At 39.5% G+C, this 14,703-nt stretch overlaps 1 protein-coding gene across 3 annotated transcripts in view; it reads left to right on the top strand.

The window, feature by feature from the left end:
- NHLRC3 (NHL repeat containing 3) overlaps positions 1 to 12,347 on the top strand; it is a 62,608-nt gene extending 50,261 nt beyond the window's left edge. For 2 of the 3 annotated variants that reach the window (XM_077867969.1, XM_077867966.1), the window contains one exon: positions 10,072 to 12,347. In XM_077867969.1, coding sequence (XP_077724095.1) covers positions 10,072 to 10,102 — 31 coding nt within the window. In that variant the 3' untranslated portion in view covers positions 10,103 to 12,347. The remainder of the gene's footprint in view (positions 1 to 10,071) is intronic. The other variant, XR_013362723.1, reaches the window with a different exon arrangement.
- The last annotated feature ends 2,356 nt before the right edge of the window (positions 12,348 to 14,703 follow it).

Here is a 14,703-nt window from a genome sequence, read left to right as displayed (position 1 = left end):
TGCGGACCTATTCAAAGAGAAATTGTTCAATAAATGTTCTGAGCTTCTAAATAAATGGAACTGATTCAAACTTAAAGGAAATAGAACATCTGCAAGGCATATTCATCTCATAAGTTGCCAGCTTGCAACCATCCGTTCTTGGAAAACTGCTAGCTTTCTACTTTCTGTTCCCTTCTATTTCCATTCTTATCAAACTCATTTCCTGCTGGCAGTTTGGGGACAATGGATTATCATTAATGGATAAGCAATCCACTGATGTTAAATTTTAGTTTTCTTTGGAGTTAACACCTTGGAAGCAGATTTAACCTGAAATGCATTCACTTGGCACCTTTTGAGCAGCTATTTATACTTGCTAGTGTTAAAAGAAGGCATTTGGTTCCAGAAGGGGCAAGGCACAGACTTGTATTGATTCAATCAGCACAAAGAAAACCTCAGAAAACTTGGAGGATAGGGAGTAAGTAAAAAGGGGAGAGAAGGAAGAGAACCTTAATAGAGGGATGCCAGATCAGGAATCCAGGTGCCCGACAAAGCATCTCTTCTACCGGAGAGTTTTCTCAAGTCTGTTGTAAAATCTAGAATCTCATCAGGACACATTTTATCAATCAAAAAGAATTTCTCTGTATATATCATCTTGCTAATCAAATGCAGATTAGTAAAAATGAAATACAAGTATAATGAAATAAAGGATATATGTACTCTGAATTCCACAAAGGAATGGGTATTTTCTTAAGATTTTATTTATTTGAGAGAGAGAGAGAGAGAGAGGGACGCCTGGGTGGCTCAGCGGTTAAGTGTCTGCCTTTGGCTCAGGGTATGATCCTGGAGTCCCGGGATCAAGTCCCACATCGGGCTCCCTACATGGAGCCTGTTTCTCCCTCCACCTATGTCTCTGCTTCTCTCTCTCTGTGTGTCTCTCATGAATAAATAAAATCTTAAAAAGAGAGAGAGAGAAAGAGAAAGAGTGGGGGGGGGGGTAGGGACAGAGAGAGAGGGAGAATCTCAAGCAGACTCCCTGCTGAGCAGGGAGCCTGAAGTGGGGCTCAATCCCAGGACCCTGAGATCATGACCTGAGCTGAAGGCAGACCCTTCAGCCGACTGAACCACTCAGGTACCCCCGGGAATGGATATTCTTATTTAAAAAATGATTACATTCATCTTGGAGACCTAGTCTCTTTCTAATAGCAGTTTAGCTTAATCCATAGCAAGAGATGTTCACGTCTTAAAAATCTCAGGGTGTTTCACCAGAGAAAATATACAAATGTTTTTTTCATGTAAGAAGATACTCTATTTCCCTCCTAATAGGAGAAACACAAATTAAAACTAAACGAAGATACCATTTCTTACCTATCAGTTTGGGAAACATTCAAATGCTTGTCAATACCCTGATCATGGGGCTGTGGGAAAACAAGCACTCATCCTATGTTACTGACAGCAATGCAAAATGGTATAACCATTATATTAGCCTGGGTTTCCCAGAGATAGAGAACCAATAGGATGTTATGTATGTGTTTGTGTATGTTTGTAGATGTGTTTGTAGGTATTTTGATGGATTGGCTCACAGAATTATGGAGTGTGGCATGTCCAAAATCTGCAGGGTGGGCCATCAGGCTGGAGACCCAGGAAAAGCTGACGCTTCAGTTCAAGTCCAAAGCCTCTTTGCTGGTAGGCAAGACTGCCTTCTTGCTCAGGGAAAATCAGTCTTTTGCTCTATATAGGTCTTCAACTTATTGGATATGGCCTACCCACATTCTGGAAGATGATCTGCTTTACTCAAAGCCCACCAATTTATTTATTTATTTTTTAAAAGCTTTATTATTTTTTTATTTTTTTAAAGATTTTATTTATTTATTCATGAGAGAGAGAGAGAGGCAGAGACACAGGCAGAGGGAGAAGCAGGCTCCATGCCGGGAGCCCAATATGGGACTCGATCCTGGGACTCCAGGATCACATCCTGCCCCGAAGGCAGGCGCTAAACCGCTGAGCCACCCAGGGATCCCCAAAGCCCACCAATTTAAATGTTAATCTCATCCAGGAACACCCTTACAGAAGCACCCAAAACAATGTTTGACCACATATCTGGGCACCGATGAAGTTGGGACATAAAACTAACTATCACAGCTGTGACATAAGAGAATTTAGCAGTATCTAGTAATACTACATATGCATTTACCTTATGATCCAACAATCCCCCTTCTGGGAATGTATTGTGAAGGTACACATCCACAAGATGAATCAACATGAAATGACATTCTCACAAGATTACTAATTACAGCATTGTTTAAAATAAAATACCGGAGAAAGACTAGGGCTCATTTGAAAACTGGCTAAATAAACCATAGTAATAAGAAAGCCATGGAATAGATTATTAGTTAGTAGTGACAAATACTAAGGCAGATATCTATGGACTGGTATAGTATTATTTCCATAATATACTCACAAGTGGAAAAAAAAAAGCAGAATGCAAGTGAACATATAGTGTGCTATATTGTATAAGAAATAAGGGTAAATTATATATATGTAACATGTATATAAATGTAAGTATATACACACATACGTTTTTGCATAAACACACACACACGCGTGCTTAGTTTTTCAAAAAGAAACTTTGGAAGAACGTATGGGTGGCTCAGTCAGGTAATCATTGGACTCTTGATTTTGACTCAGGTCATGATCTCAGAGTCATGAGCTCAAACCCTGAGTCAGGCTACAGGCTGGGTGTGGAACCTGCTTATGATTCTCTCACTCTCCTCCCACCTCCCTGCTTGCACTTTCTCTCTTTCTCTGAAAACAAACAAACAAACAAAACAAAACAAAACCTGGGAAGGATAAACCAGAAACACACAAAATGATGACCTGTATAGGGTGGGCTAAAAACCTTTCTGGGATCCAAATCCAAATACTGTTCTTTTCCTTGATCCTATCCAGGGCCAACTACTTTACAGTCGTGGATCTATGCATACTCTGGAAACCCCTAAAATTTCAATACAAGTGCTTGTTTACTTTTCCTTAGGAAAATCAAAAGTATTTAGGGACTTCCATGTGCCAGGGACTCATAAAACTCTATCACTTTTCACAAATGCTTAATCAAGATCTCAAATCCCTTGATATGCCTTGTCATTTTACCCTCATCCAAAATGTAGATGACCTTTTGTATTCCTAAGCTCTGCTGATAAAGAAGACTTCAAAACAGATTCTATTTACCTTTTGGCTTTTTTTTTCTTTGGTTCCAAATGGACATTGGACATCAAAGGAAAATGCAAAATTATTAGCTACGGTTTCATTATTTGGTGTCTGATTTATCTGAGGGCATCAGTCTCTTACCTCTGATTGATTACAAGCCAGCTAAAACTTCCATATGTCAGTTACCAAAAGAAAACACAGAAGAAGCTCTAGTCTCACTGGCATTTTTAGGGGTATAGAAAGGGAAGAGATTCAAGATCAGGAGGCCATTAGAAACCCAAGGCAAAAATATAGTAAAGGTTTCTAAAAGCTTGAACTAAGACCACGGCAGCAGAGAAAAAGTGAGAAAGTGGGATAGATTTTGGAGATGGGTAGCTGTCTAGCCCAAATGGCTGGGTGGATGGTTAAATTATCCTTTGTATACACCTTTACGGAGGGTGACCATCTTGATTTATGTACAAAATAGTAATGCCAGAAAGAATGATGCAACAATAAAGATGACTTTTCAAGGGTGGGGGGGAAATGATGCACACTTTGATTAACTGGCTCTTTAGAAGGTAATTCACAGGTAAAAGAAAGTACAGAATTTTCCTTCCATGCTAGGTGAAATATAAAACTTGGCTTTTGTGATAAAGGGGGCAATGGGGATTGGATAAATTCTGAGTTCAGCAGTATCATTTTTGATGTCCAGGTATTTGGGAACTCACTGTTCCAGAAGAACAAAGGAAAACAAGGTCCCCCCTAAACGTCATGGCTCTGCTACACAACCATTGTGCTTTATTTGGAAATTTAGTAATATATCGAATTTATTTTCCATGGAAAACACTGACGTTTGGAAAGCAGAGCAATGTTGATAGTATTAGGGGGAAAATTACAAGCTTTATATCATTGTTTGTCTGTCCTAGAAGACTGATGGGCATATCCTACTAGAGGAGACATATGATTACCTGTAGATCCACATGAACACACAAACACACCCTATGCTTCGAAGATTCAAGATACAGTGTACTCCAGTCAATCAGAAAAAGATGTGGCACAGGTTGGAGTCAACCCATTCCCTCATCATGTGTACTCAAAATGTTCAAGTACTCAAATGTACTCATGTGTACTCTACCACTGTGGTGGTAGATTTTTATCATTTTTCAAAGAATTTGCTGATTCTGTTTGGGGTAGAGGCCTTCTTATAGGGCCCCTCCCTTTTACATTGCTCCATGCAAAAGAGTTGTATATTCTTGCCCTACTCAGTTACAGCTGTGTAATTTATTTTGGCCAGTAAATGTGAGTTAAATCATGTGTGTTCTTTCTGAGCAGAGATTTCAAGAGCTGGTACATACAGTCCCCATCTCTTTATCTTCCACTAGGAGACTGGTAGGTCCAGACAGAGGCTCTTCTGTCAGAGAGGGTCCCCGAGGGAAAATAGGAACAGAGCCTCAGATATTCATGATGGTATCTAACGTAAGCAAGAAATGTAGAGGTCTTTTATTACTACAACATAATTTAGTCTAAGCTTAAAATATTGCATTTCCAGAATTATGCAAATAGTTAAAAACCACAAAATCTCATTTGGTACAAAACAAGCATCTATTTCTCACTCTTGTCTGTGGGTTGGCTGGGGTGCAACTGATCTAGGCTGGGCTTAGCTGGGCTTGGCTTCAGGCTTAGCTTGAGGTCAGATCTGCTCTGTGTGTTAGTCATTTTTCAAGGGCCAATAGGCTAGGCTGGACATACTGTTTTCATGACAAAAGGAAAGAGCACAAAAGGCAAAGCACCAGCCCATAGGCATATTTTAAAGTATTCTCATCACATCCAGAACATTCCATTGGCCAGTGGAATCTTAGTTGAATCTAATATCAGTGAGGGAAGAAAATAAATTCTGTCTCTTGTGGGATGAACTGTAAAATCCCATGACTAAGGTGGTGAAGAAAGGCAGGGGTGAAGAGTGGAGAATAATAAATAATGCAGTCCACCACTGGCTTTGAGATGGCAGATAATTATCCAGCAGCAAGTCTGAGTGGGCATCACAGGAGCTCTGTATGCTCCTAGCACAATACATACCACCACCTCCCTCACCACTTAATGTGTACAAAGAGGAAGATCCAAATTTTGTGGGACCTGAAATTTATACCTTATGAAGTGCCCTTTTCAAGTAAAAAAAACACCAAGTACCTTGAGAACTCATTGGGAGCTCTTCATGGGGTCCTCAAAAGAGCATGTGTACATAAGAACCTTTGAAACTTAGGCTTCCTTACCTTGAATTTTTTTTTTTTTTTTTGGAGGAGGCAGAGGAGAGGAACAGAAGGGAAGGGAGAGGGACAAGCAGACTCTGTGCTGAGTCTGGAGCATAATTTGGGGCTTGATCTCACCACCCTGAGCATGACCTGAGACAAAATCAGGAGTCAGATGGTTAGCCCACTGAGCCACCCAGGTGTCCCCTTATTTCACATTAAATCAGCCTCTGCTCACAGGCTCACCACCATTATCTTTCTTGAGACCACTAGCTTTAATCTCATTTTTATATTTGCTAATTTATGTCAGTCAGTCCTCAAGAAGCTGAGAGTTTCTTCGTAATTGCACAATATCTATACTCCCATCTGATGATATGAATGTTACTTTATTAGGAAGAGCTTCTTCAACAGGCCTGTTAAAAATTGGCCCTGCCCTGCTCCTTTCCTGCTCCTCTTTTGTCCATGGAACTCATCACTGACTCACATACTGTATATTTTATGTACTTATTTGTTTATGTCTACCCACTAAAACAGAAACTCCATGAAGTAGGAATTTTTGAAATTAATTTTGAACATCACTATATTCTTAGTGCTTAGGACACTTGGTAGGTTCTTAATAAATATTTATCAAATGCATGAATAAAAGAAAGAGGCATTCTGGTATTTTCATTCTAAATGCATATTGGGAGAGAAAACAACTTGAAATGCAATGCGTATTAATCATATTTACTAAAGTGGAGCTGGAATGTACCTTGGGGATCATGTTCCCCAAAGTAAGACCAATGTTCTTACTTTATAAATTGGGAAACCAGGGCCCAGGGATTTAAGGGATTTGCTTGAGGCCACCTGTGGAATCAAAATTCAAATATATCAGGATGTTTTCAATTGTAGCACTAAGCCCAACTTATGTGCTAATTACTTTAAATAATAGTGTGGTTCTTGCTTTGTTCTAAGGAATTTCCCAGTATTAACTCACTTAGTGTTCGTGGCAACTCTGTGATGAAAGCATTAGTTGCCTAATCCTACACATGAGGACACTGAGGCACAGCACCTGTGGGTAGCTGCCAAGATGACAGTTAGTGAGTTTCGAAACTGGGCTTTAGACTCAGGCAGCCTGGTTCTAAAGCCCATGGTCTTATCTCACTCTGGCTGACTAATGGAAATTTATTGGCTTAAGTGATACATCTGATGGGGATTGATCCAGTGGTTTAGCCCTGTCACCAGATTTCCTTTGCCTTCTGCACTCTGTATCCCAGTGTTGGCTTCATCCTAAGACTGGCTTCCATTGAGTTCCCATAAGCCAGCAGCAACCCAGATTATACATGTCCATCTTTATATCCAGTAGGGAGAACACATGCTGGCAGTATTCCTGAAGTTATCTTGTTTCTAGCCTCAAGTCACATGCCTTATCCCAAAATCCAGTCCTGGCTGTTTTATTTAGCTCAGGTCATGGACTTCTGTCCTGGACCCACATAACTCAGAGGTATGTTGGGAAGGAAAAAAAGGATGGGAAAGGCAGTTTTTGCGAACTTAACATAAGTCAGTTTGTGTGCCAAATATTGTGCTCTTTGGTAGATACTGGAAACCTCTAGTGTTTAAAAGTGGGAGTATTGACCCAGTCCTCTAATGTTGCTTCCAGGTAGAATGCTACACTGACAGTGAGTCTCCAACAAAATCTCATCCAACATAGATTTAGCAAGCAAGCACAAAAAAAAAACAAAAAAACAAAAAAAAACAAAAAACAAACAAACAAAAAAAACCAACCTGTCACACTGCCAGGTTGTAGCTCAGGGAAGTCCCAATATTTGTCATATGCCAATGGTTTCTATCTTGGCTGCACATTAGAATCATCTGGGAAACAGAGACGGTTTGCTGCCTATCTAATGCCTGACCATTTACATCAGAATCTCTGGAGACAGGCTCAACCATCAGTGTTTTTATTTTTAATTTTGTTATTTGAGTGTAGTTTACACACAATGTACATTAGTTTCAGGCGTACAACATAGCGATTCAACAAATTTATGTATAATGCTATGCTTACTACAACTGAAGCTACCATCTGTCACCATATAATGTTATTACAATATCATTGACTATGTTCCTTATGCTGTGCCTTTTATTCCCATGATTTGTTCATTCTGTCAACCATTGGTATGTTTTAAAGGTCACAAGGTAATTCTACAGTGTTAGCAGGAGTTACAAACTACTGCTCTGGGCAGTACACGTATGAAAATCCCAACAATATTCTGAAGGTAGGACTTGTTGGCCTGACAGAGCTGGCATGGGGTCTTCCATGATGTGGTGCCCCCAGACCCCCAAACAGCAGTCTTCAGTCTTTAACTGAAATTGATCACTTAAAAAAAATTAAACTTACATATTTGAAAAATGATATATACAATTTTTTTCATCATAATTTTTAGTCATTGCTAGGACTTAATTTCTGGGATATTGAAAATATTGGCATTTAAAAATAAATGATTACATTATTTTTCAAAATGTAGTCTATGGAATCTAAATACCATGAATTTATAACATCAGCAGCCATTAAAAAAATTACAGGAACAACTTCTTTAATAGTACAAAATTTTATATTATTCATCTTTCTTTTTGAATTTGTGCTTTTATTCCACTTCCCTTAGAGGGAAGAGACTTTAATTTTAATTTATCATACTTTATACTTGAAAGGGTTTTAGTGATCAACGTATTATGATAAAAATAGGTAGATACAATTAAATTTTAATTTACAAAATTTTCTATGACCTCAAAGTTCAAGAAGTTTTTTTGTGAGCTAAGTTATTATAATTATTACATTAAAATTAATAAAAATGTCATAAACACATTACACATACTTTGTCAGGAGATTATCAAACAGAAAATAAAATTTTATTACAATTATATCCTTTAATAAGATAGTTGGAGATTTAAAACACATTTTTTATATATATCCACATATGTTCATGTATATTTATCACCTGAAATGGAACAAGATTCAGCACTGATTTTATTCCTATTATCATTTTTATAGACAAAATTTTAAAGCACACCTATTCGTATAAATGAGTAGATGGGAGTCAAAGGTTTGTTGCAGGAATGCCATTCGATTCTTTGAACTCCTTCTCAGTTATGTGTCAAAAGTCATGTAGTGATCTATCATCAAAATAAAGTTTTTCAAAGATTTTATTTATTTGTGATAGAGAGAGAGCACAAGTGGGTGGAGGGGCAGAGGGAGAGAGAGAAGCAGGCTCTCCACTGAACAGGGAGCCCACCTCAGGGATCACTTCCACGGCCCTGGGATCAGGACCTGAGCCAAAGGCAGATACTTAATCAACTGGGCCACCCAGGATCCCCTCATCAAAATTAATTTTGATCACCTTTCATCTGATAACTTGATTCCATCCCCTTTTCCGTTTTGTTGAGAACAATAAGTAAAAAACAACCTGGCCTGTGAAAGTTCTTCATTTACTCGTTCCATACCAATTCCAATATGTGGAATTCTTTCGCTGCCTGTTGCCCAGTGCCTTCACACTGTCATCTCCCACCAAAGAATGTGCCATAATAAGGTGTGATAAGGCTGAGAGCAGGCAGCCATCATGGGTGCTAGCACAGGACGCCCAGCTCAGAAGGGTTCCACGCTAGGTTTAATGCTCCACTGTCAGTATCTTGATAACCTTAATAATTTTGGAACAAGTGGCCCCACATTTTCATTTGCACTGAGCCCCACATATTATGTCCCTGGTTTTGGATGAGAAGTCTGCTTTTCTTTTGAATAGAAGAGCCTTGCAAGAATGGTGATGGAAAGGAGTGGTGGCCTGCGGCAGGCACGTTCCCAAGAAAACTAGTTTTAGAAAAGAGGTACACCAGAAATGTAAGGATCTGGAGGTAGATTTCCTTAACACGTTTTCAAAAATTTTCTTTATACCTCCAAGGGCACATGTGGCACAATCTCAAAACCACTGTTCCTGTCTTCCAGGAAGCATGTGGCATGCCCCGGGGGCCTGCTGGATTTTTATACTTTGCTCCTGAAAGAGACTGCAATAGCCCCAATCCACATCACCCAATTTGAGCATTAGTAACTTAACCATTAACAATTTATCAGTAATGTCCTATATGCTAGTGGATAGACCCCCTAGTGTATGTGTTGCTAAGGATATTTTTAAGTGAATAACCCCTCTCAAAGTGGGGTGTGGAGTCTTGCTTGATTGAAGAACTTTAAAGTGCTAAGTAACTATGCTGTAGATTATGGTAAATTTGTGCCCAATCATCTCACTGTTTTTCTACTATTTTAAATTGCCATACACACAATATTAGAGCAGCCGACAGATGCCTACTATATCAAGCTCAGGCTCTCTGACTCCAAATGTAATGCTATTTTTTATATACTGTGCTTGTGATCCAGAGAGAATACGGCTCTCCATGGGAGCATAAAGGAAGAGCGACTGTGTCCGAATCCCAGACTGGACTATAGTACAGACGTGGCAGGGGCGGGGGTTGGGGGGTGGGGAAAGGGGGTCTGCCCAGTTCTGAGAACCTTCTTGAATCACAGCACCCTGGTCTTCATTCCAGGATTTGTATATTGTTTTTATCATATCAAAAATAAGTTATTTAGTTGATTAATTCTGCTCTAGATAAAAACATCATGTACTAAAGTATTTTGTTTTTCTTTCAGTCGTCTGAATGAATACCTAAAAGCATCTTAGGACAAGTGTTGAGGACATGAAAGACAAAAATGAAGCCATGGAACTCAGGGCAATAGAAGAGAAAAAGAAGTAATGTCCCTGGTAGTGGTGAGAAAAAGTGGAACAACTGGGTTACAGTGGCTCTCAGTGACAGGAAGATAATCAAAGTGAAAGCTTTGGACATTTAAGCAGGAAGTGAAGTGAACACCACCTGTTCTTTCAGGCGCCTAACGCTTACTGAAGACGACTGTACTTGAAATAAGATTAATTGGGTTTTAATCTTAGATCTATGAGTTTCTAAATCATTGAACCTCTCTGAGACATAATTTTTGCTTCTATCAAATAGTTCTAAATACTACCTTCTTGGTGGTGACTTACAGGAATGTTGTAAATTCACAGGAGAAAACAATCATTCCACTATTTTACTAATAAACATGCAAATCATGTGAGTTTCTCAGGATCCTAACACAAAAATATCATTTGTATATGGAAACATATAAAATTAAATAACTTCTTATAATAATTATATAGTTATTCATAAAAAATATATAAATATTCTTTCAAGTCCACATTGTGTATAGAGAAATTTAATCTAGTTAATTGTAAGCAAATACCATCCCTTTAAGGATTAAGTTCCATCCCCCTTCATCTTTCCAGAATAACATGAAATATCCAAGAGGCTTTCATTTCATTTAAGAACTTTATTTTGAGGGGCATCTGGGTGGCTCAGCAGTTAAGGGTCTGCCTTTGGCTCAGGTCATGATCTGGAGTCCTGGGGTGGAGTCCCACCTCAGGCTCCCCGCAGAGAGCCTGCTTCTCCCTCTGCCTATGTCTCTGCCTCTCTTTCTGTCTCTCATGTATAAATAAATAAAATCTTTTAAAAAAGAATTTCATTTTGATTATCCATACTGTCTTTTTTCTTAAAGGTTTTATTTGTTTGAGAGAAAGAGAGAGAGGGAGAGCATTGCAGGGAGGGGGGAGGGACAGAGTGAGAGAGAATCTTAAGCAGACTCTACGATGAGTGTAGAGCCCAACATGGGGCTCCATCCCAGGACCCTGAGATCATGACCTGAACTGAAATCAAGAGTTGGCCATTAATTGACTAAGCCACCCAGGTGCCTCTGGCCATTATTTCTTTGAGTACTTTTCAGCCCCATCTTCTTTCTCCTCTCCTCCAGGAAGCCTGATGACATATGTCCTTGAAGATCTGTTGTCCTTATTCTTTGAAAATCTTATTTTCTCTTTTGTTCAGGTTAGGTAATTTCTATTTTTTAATTTTTCTGTCTTACCCATTCTTTCCTTAACAGTTGAACTCATCCACATTTTTTTTTTTTTAATTTTGCTTGTTTTACTTTCAGTCCTAAAATTTCCACTTGGTTCTTCCTTATATCTTCTATCACTTTGCTGAGACTTTCTCGTCTGGAAGTGGTAGAAGTGTCTCTTTAATTCTCCACCAACACCACCATGTGGGGGTGGGGTAGGGAGGTGGCGTCACTACCACTAGGTATTGGTAAAAGTCTTGACTGTTTACTAATACCACTTCAGTGGACAGGGGTAGGGCATCTCCCCACGGCTGTCCTAGCCCACTACTTGGCTTCTTCTGATGCCATTTGGATGATTGTGTGATGGGTGCTGGAGCCCTCAACGCAGCCTGGTGAGAGGAGGAAGCTCTGGACTTCCCATTCAGCTTTTGCCGCCATGGGTCCGGGTAGGATCATTGTTTTCTTTGGCTGGAGTAAAATCGATTATTGTCTAAAAATGTTGTCTTACTAGTGTAGCCCTTACCTGGTTCTTTGGCTAGACAGCAAGATTTTGTTGTTGTTGTTGTTGTTTTAACTAAACCCATTGGCATTTTTAAAAAAGATTCTACTTATTTACTCATGAAAGACACAGAGAGAAGAGAGGCAGAGACACAGACAGAGGGAGAAGCAGGCTCCCTGCAGGGAGCCCCCTGCAGAATTCAATCCTAGGACTCCGAGATCACGCCCTGAGCCGAAGACAGACACTCAACCGCTGAGGCACCCAGGCGTCCCCCACTGGCATTTTTGAGTTGCTGGTTTCTCTAAGCACTCAATCTGGGATATATATGAGGCAGAATAAAAACCCTAGAATTCACTACCAATGTCATTCCTTAGGTCTGAAAGTCCCCAGCCAGTCTGCCCTTTTCTCTCTACCTTTCAGATTCTGCTTATATTTGTTTTCTATATAATACCCAGGAATTGTAGCTGTACATAGAAGGAGGAATAAAAAAAGTATGTCTATCTCATTTTCTTGGATTGTTTATTTTTTAGGAGCTTTTCTTAATATGCACCATAAAATGCTTGCTGTCTCTGACTTCCTCAGTTAGGGACTACTTTATCCTGTTTCATGGTTTTGTGATTTTCTAACCCATCTTTTGTATTATCTGTAATTTATCTCAAATAATTCATTTAAAGCATATGATTCATACTTTACACATAGGGGAAATTGTTTTACAGTTGATGTGCTCTAACCCAGAGTGTAGATCCTATGAGAGATTCATAAACATTTGAAAGATTCTTAATCAAAGGCCTACATTAGAGAGGCCATCATAAGAACCTCAATTATCTTCAATGGACATGAAGACTTTATGTGTAGTTAATATTAGCATAACGCATGTTAGAAATAATTTTTCATTGGCAAAATGAGTGGCACCTAAGGTATGTGGATTGCCCAGAAATGTCCTTTAAGGTATCATGAGAATCCAGCAAGCTTGGTAGACCAAACCTTTCAGAAAGGCAACTTTGGCTTAGGATTCTAACCTGTCTCCTGCGTGGCTGCTGAGAAAGGATTTCATCTTTTGGATTTTTGCCCTGAGTGAATCTTTCAAATATGGTATTTATTGGAGTGCCTAAAAAGATAGAGAGCTGCTACTCCACTGAGCTTACAGAATAGGCTGTGATTGGTTTTGTGCCTGCTTGCCAAGGCTTGACTCCACCTGGGTTGGAGACTTGTTCTCAGTATAATATACCACTCGTTAGCAAGGCTGTGGGTAAGAGGATCTATTCACCTTCCCTACCTCGGACTAGTGAATACTAATCGATATCTCCAAGTAGAACCTAGTAATTTGTTAACTACTGAATAGCCTTGAGTCATTTGCAAGGCACTTAGTATTGTGTATATCTTCCTTTCATGCTGCATTGAAGAAATTTGGGGTTACTTAGGCCCTTAGTACACTGAGGGCCATGTTGAGATTCTGTTCCCTTTGACTACAAAATTATTCTCTGATTGGTCTCTGAAGTGAAACTGGAAGCTCTGGAGCTGCTCGTGATGTTTCTTGCACAACCCCAAGAAACAGATCCTTGACAGGAGTAGTTTAGGGACTTCAACTCATTCATACCCATTATCCTACAGCCCACCTTTATTCTATCACCTAGAAATATCTGATCTTCTATAGTGCACATTGCAAGACAAGGTAAGTGGTGGAAGAGGCATCTATTTCAATATATATGCATTAAAGAATGCTTAGAAAATAAAGTGGAAGAGATCTTTTCCATAATTTTCAAGAAAATTGTGACATAGATAGGAATCCTTTTTTTTTTTTTTTTCCTTAACCAGACATTACCCTTCAAACCAATCAGGGACCCTATTCAGAGATCTAACCTGGTAAACTGAGCAAGAAATACTCTTATTCTAAACAGCAGGCTGGAAATATTTCTAACAGTTGGAAAGACTTTTTTTTTTCTTTTCCGAGTAAAATGTGACCAATGATTCTAATGTAAAAAGTGGATGTACATAATGACCAGGTTTTTCAGTCATTGTAAACATTCATTATTGTTTCCATAACCTCAAAACTCCTAGAAGAAGCCACCATTTGAACACAGCAGCAGCCCCTTTCCTGACACAGGTTAAAACTGATCTTCAAGGCTTTTTGAATTCAAACTGCTGCTGCTCGGAGCTTGTGTTAAGTTTTTCTCCATGTTGTCAGAGCAGTACTGTCCATGAACCAGTGTGGGCCAGGCCAGCTGGAGGCACGGCAGGCCATCAGATACCCCGAATTGTACTATACCCATTCATACCATATTAGCGGTTCAAGTTGGAAAGCTTGGTGTAAACTGGATAGGCATTTTATCAATTTTGGCAATGGCAGACAAAATACCTATATTCTGTTTCAAAAAACCATTTCCTCAGGCAGGCCCTAATAACTACCATCTATGGATAGATGGATATGGATAAAGCCTTCTTGCTCCCAAAACTGGCAATGATAAAATGGAACTACCTCACTGGGGTCTCAGTCAGGGGTTGGCCTAACCCGTGAACAGCTTCTCTTCCTGTGTGATTGGAGTAGGACCAGGGAGTCTCATTTGCTCCCAAATAGTCACCCAATCAGGTGCCTGAAATCCTACCATCAGAGATTAGTTTATCGAGGATTAGGGATGAAATCAGTAGTGCAGGGCTGAGTTATCTAACAGGCATTCCCAGCATCACCGCAGCTGTTCTTACTATTAGAAGCATGATCGTCTCTGGGGGTGGATCTTAATCCACAGTGTTGGGAGATGTAGGGGTCACTCTGGGGTTGTCACAGTGCAGTAGGATGGATACAGGAATAGCAGACATGAGGCAAAAAGCATTATTGAGTATTTTGCAAAGGGAGGGACTGTCTT

Source organism: Canis aureus, chromosome 24 (genome assembly GCF_053574225.1).
Source record: "Canis aureus isolate CA01 chromosome 24, VMU_Caureus_v.1.0, whole genome shotgun sequence".
In the NCBI taxonomy this organism is placed as follows: Eukaryota; Metazoa; Chordata; class Mammalia; order Carnivora; family Canidae; genus Canis; species Canis aureus.
The sequence above is the reverse complement of the archived record's forward strand: the minus strand, read 5'-3'. Positions and strand labels throughout refer to the sequence as shown.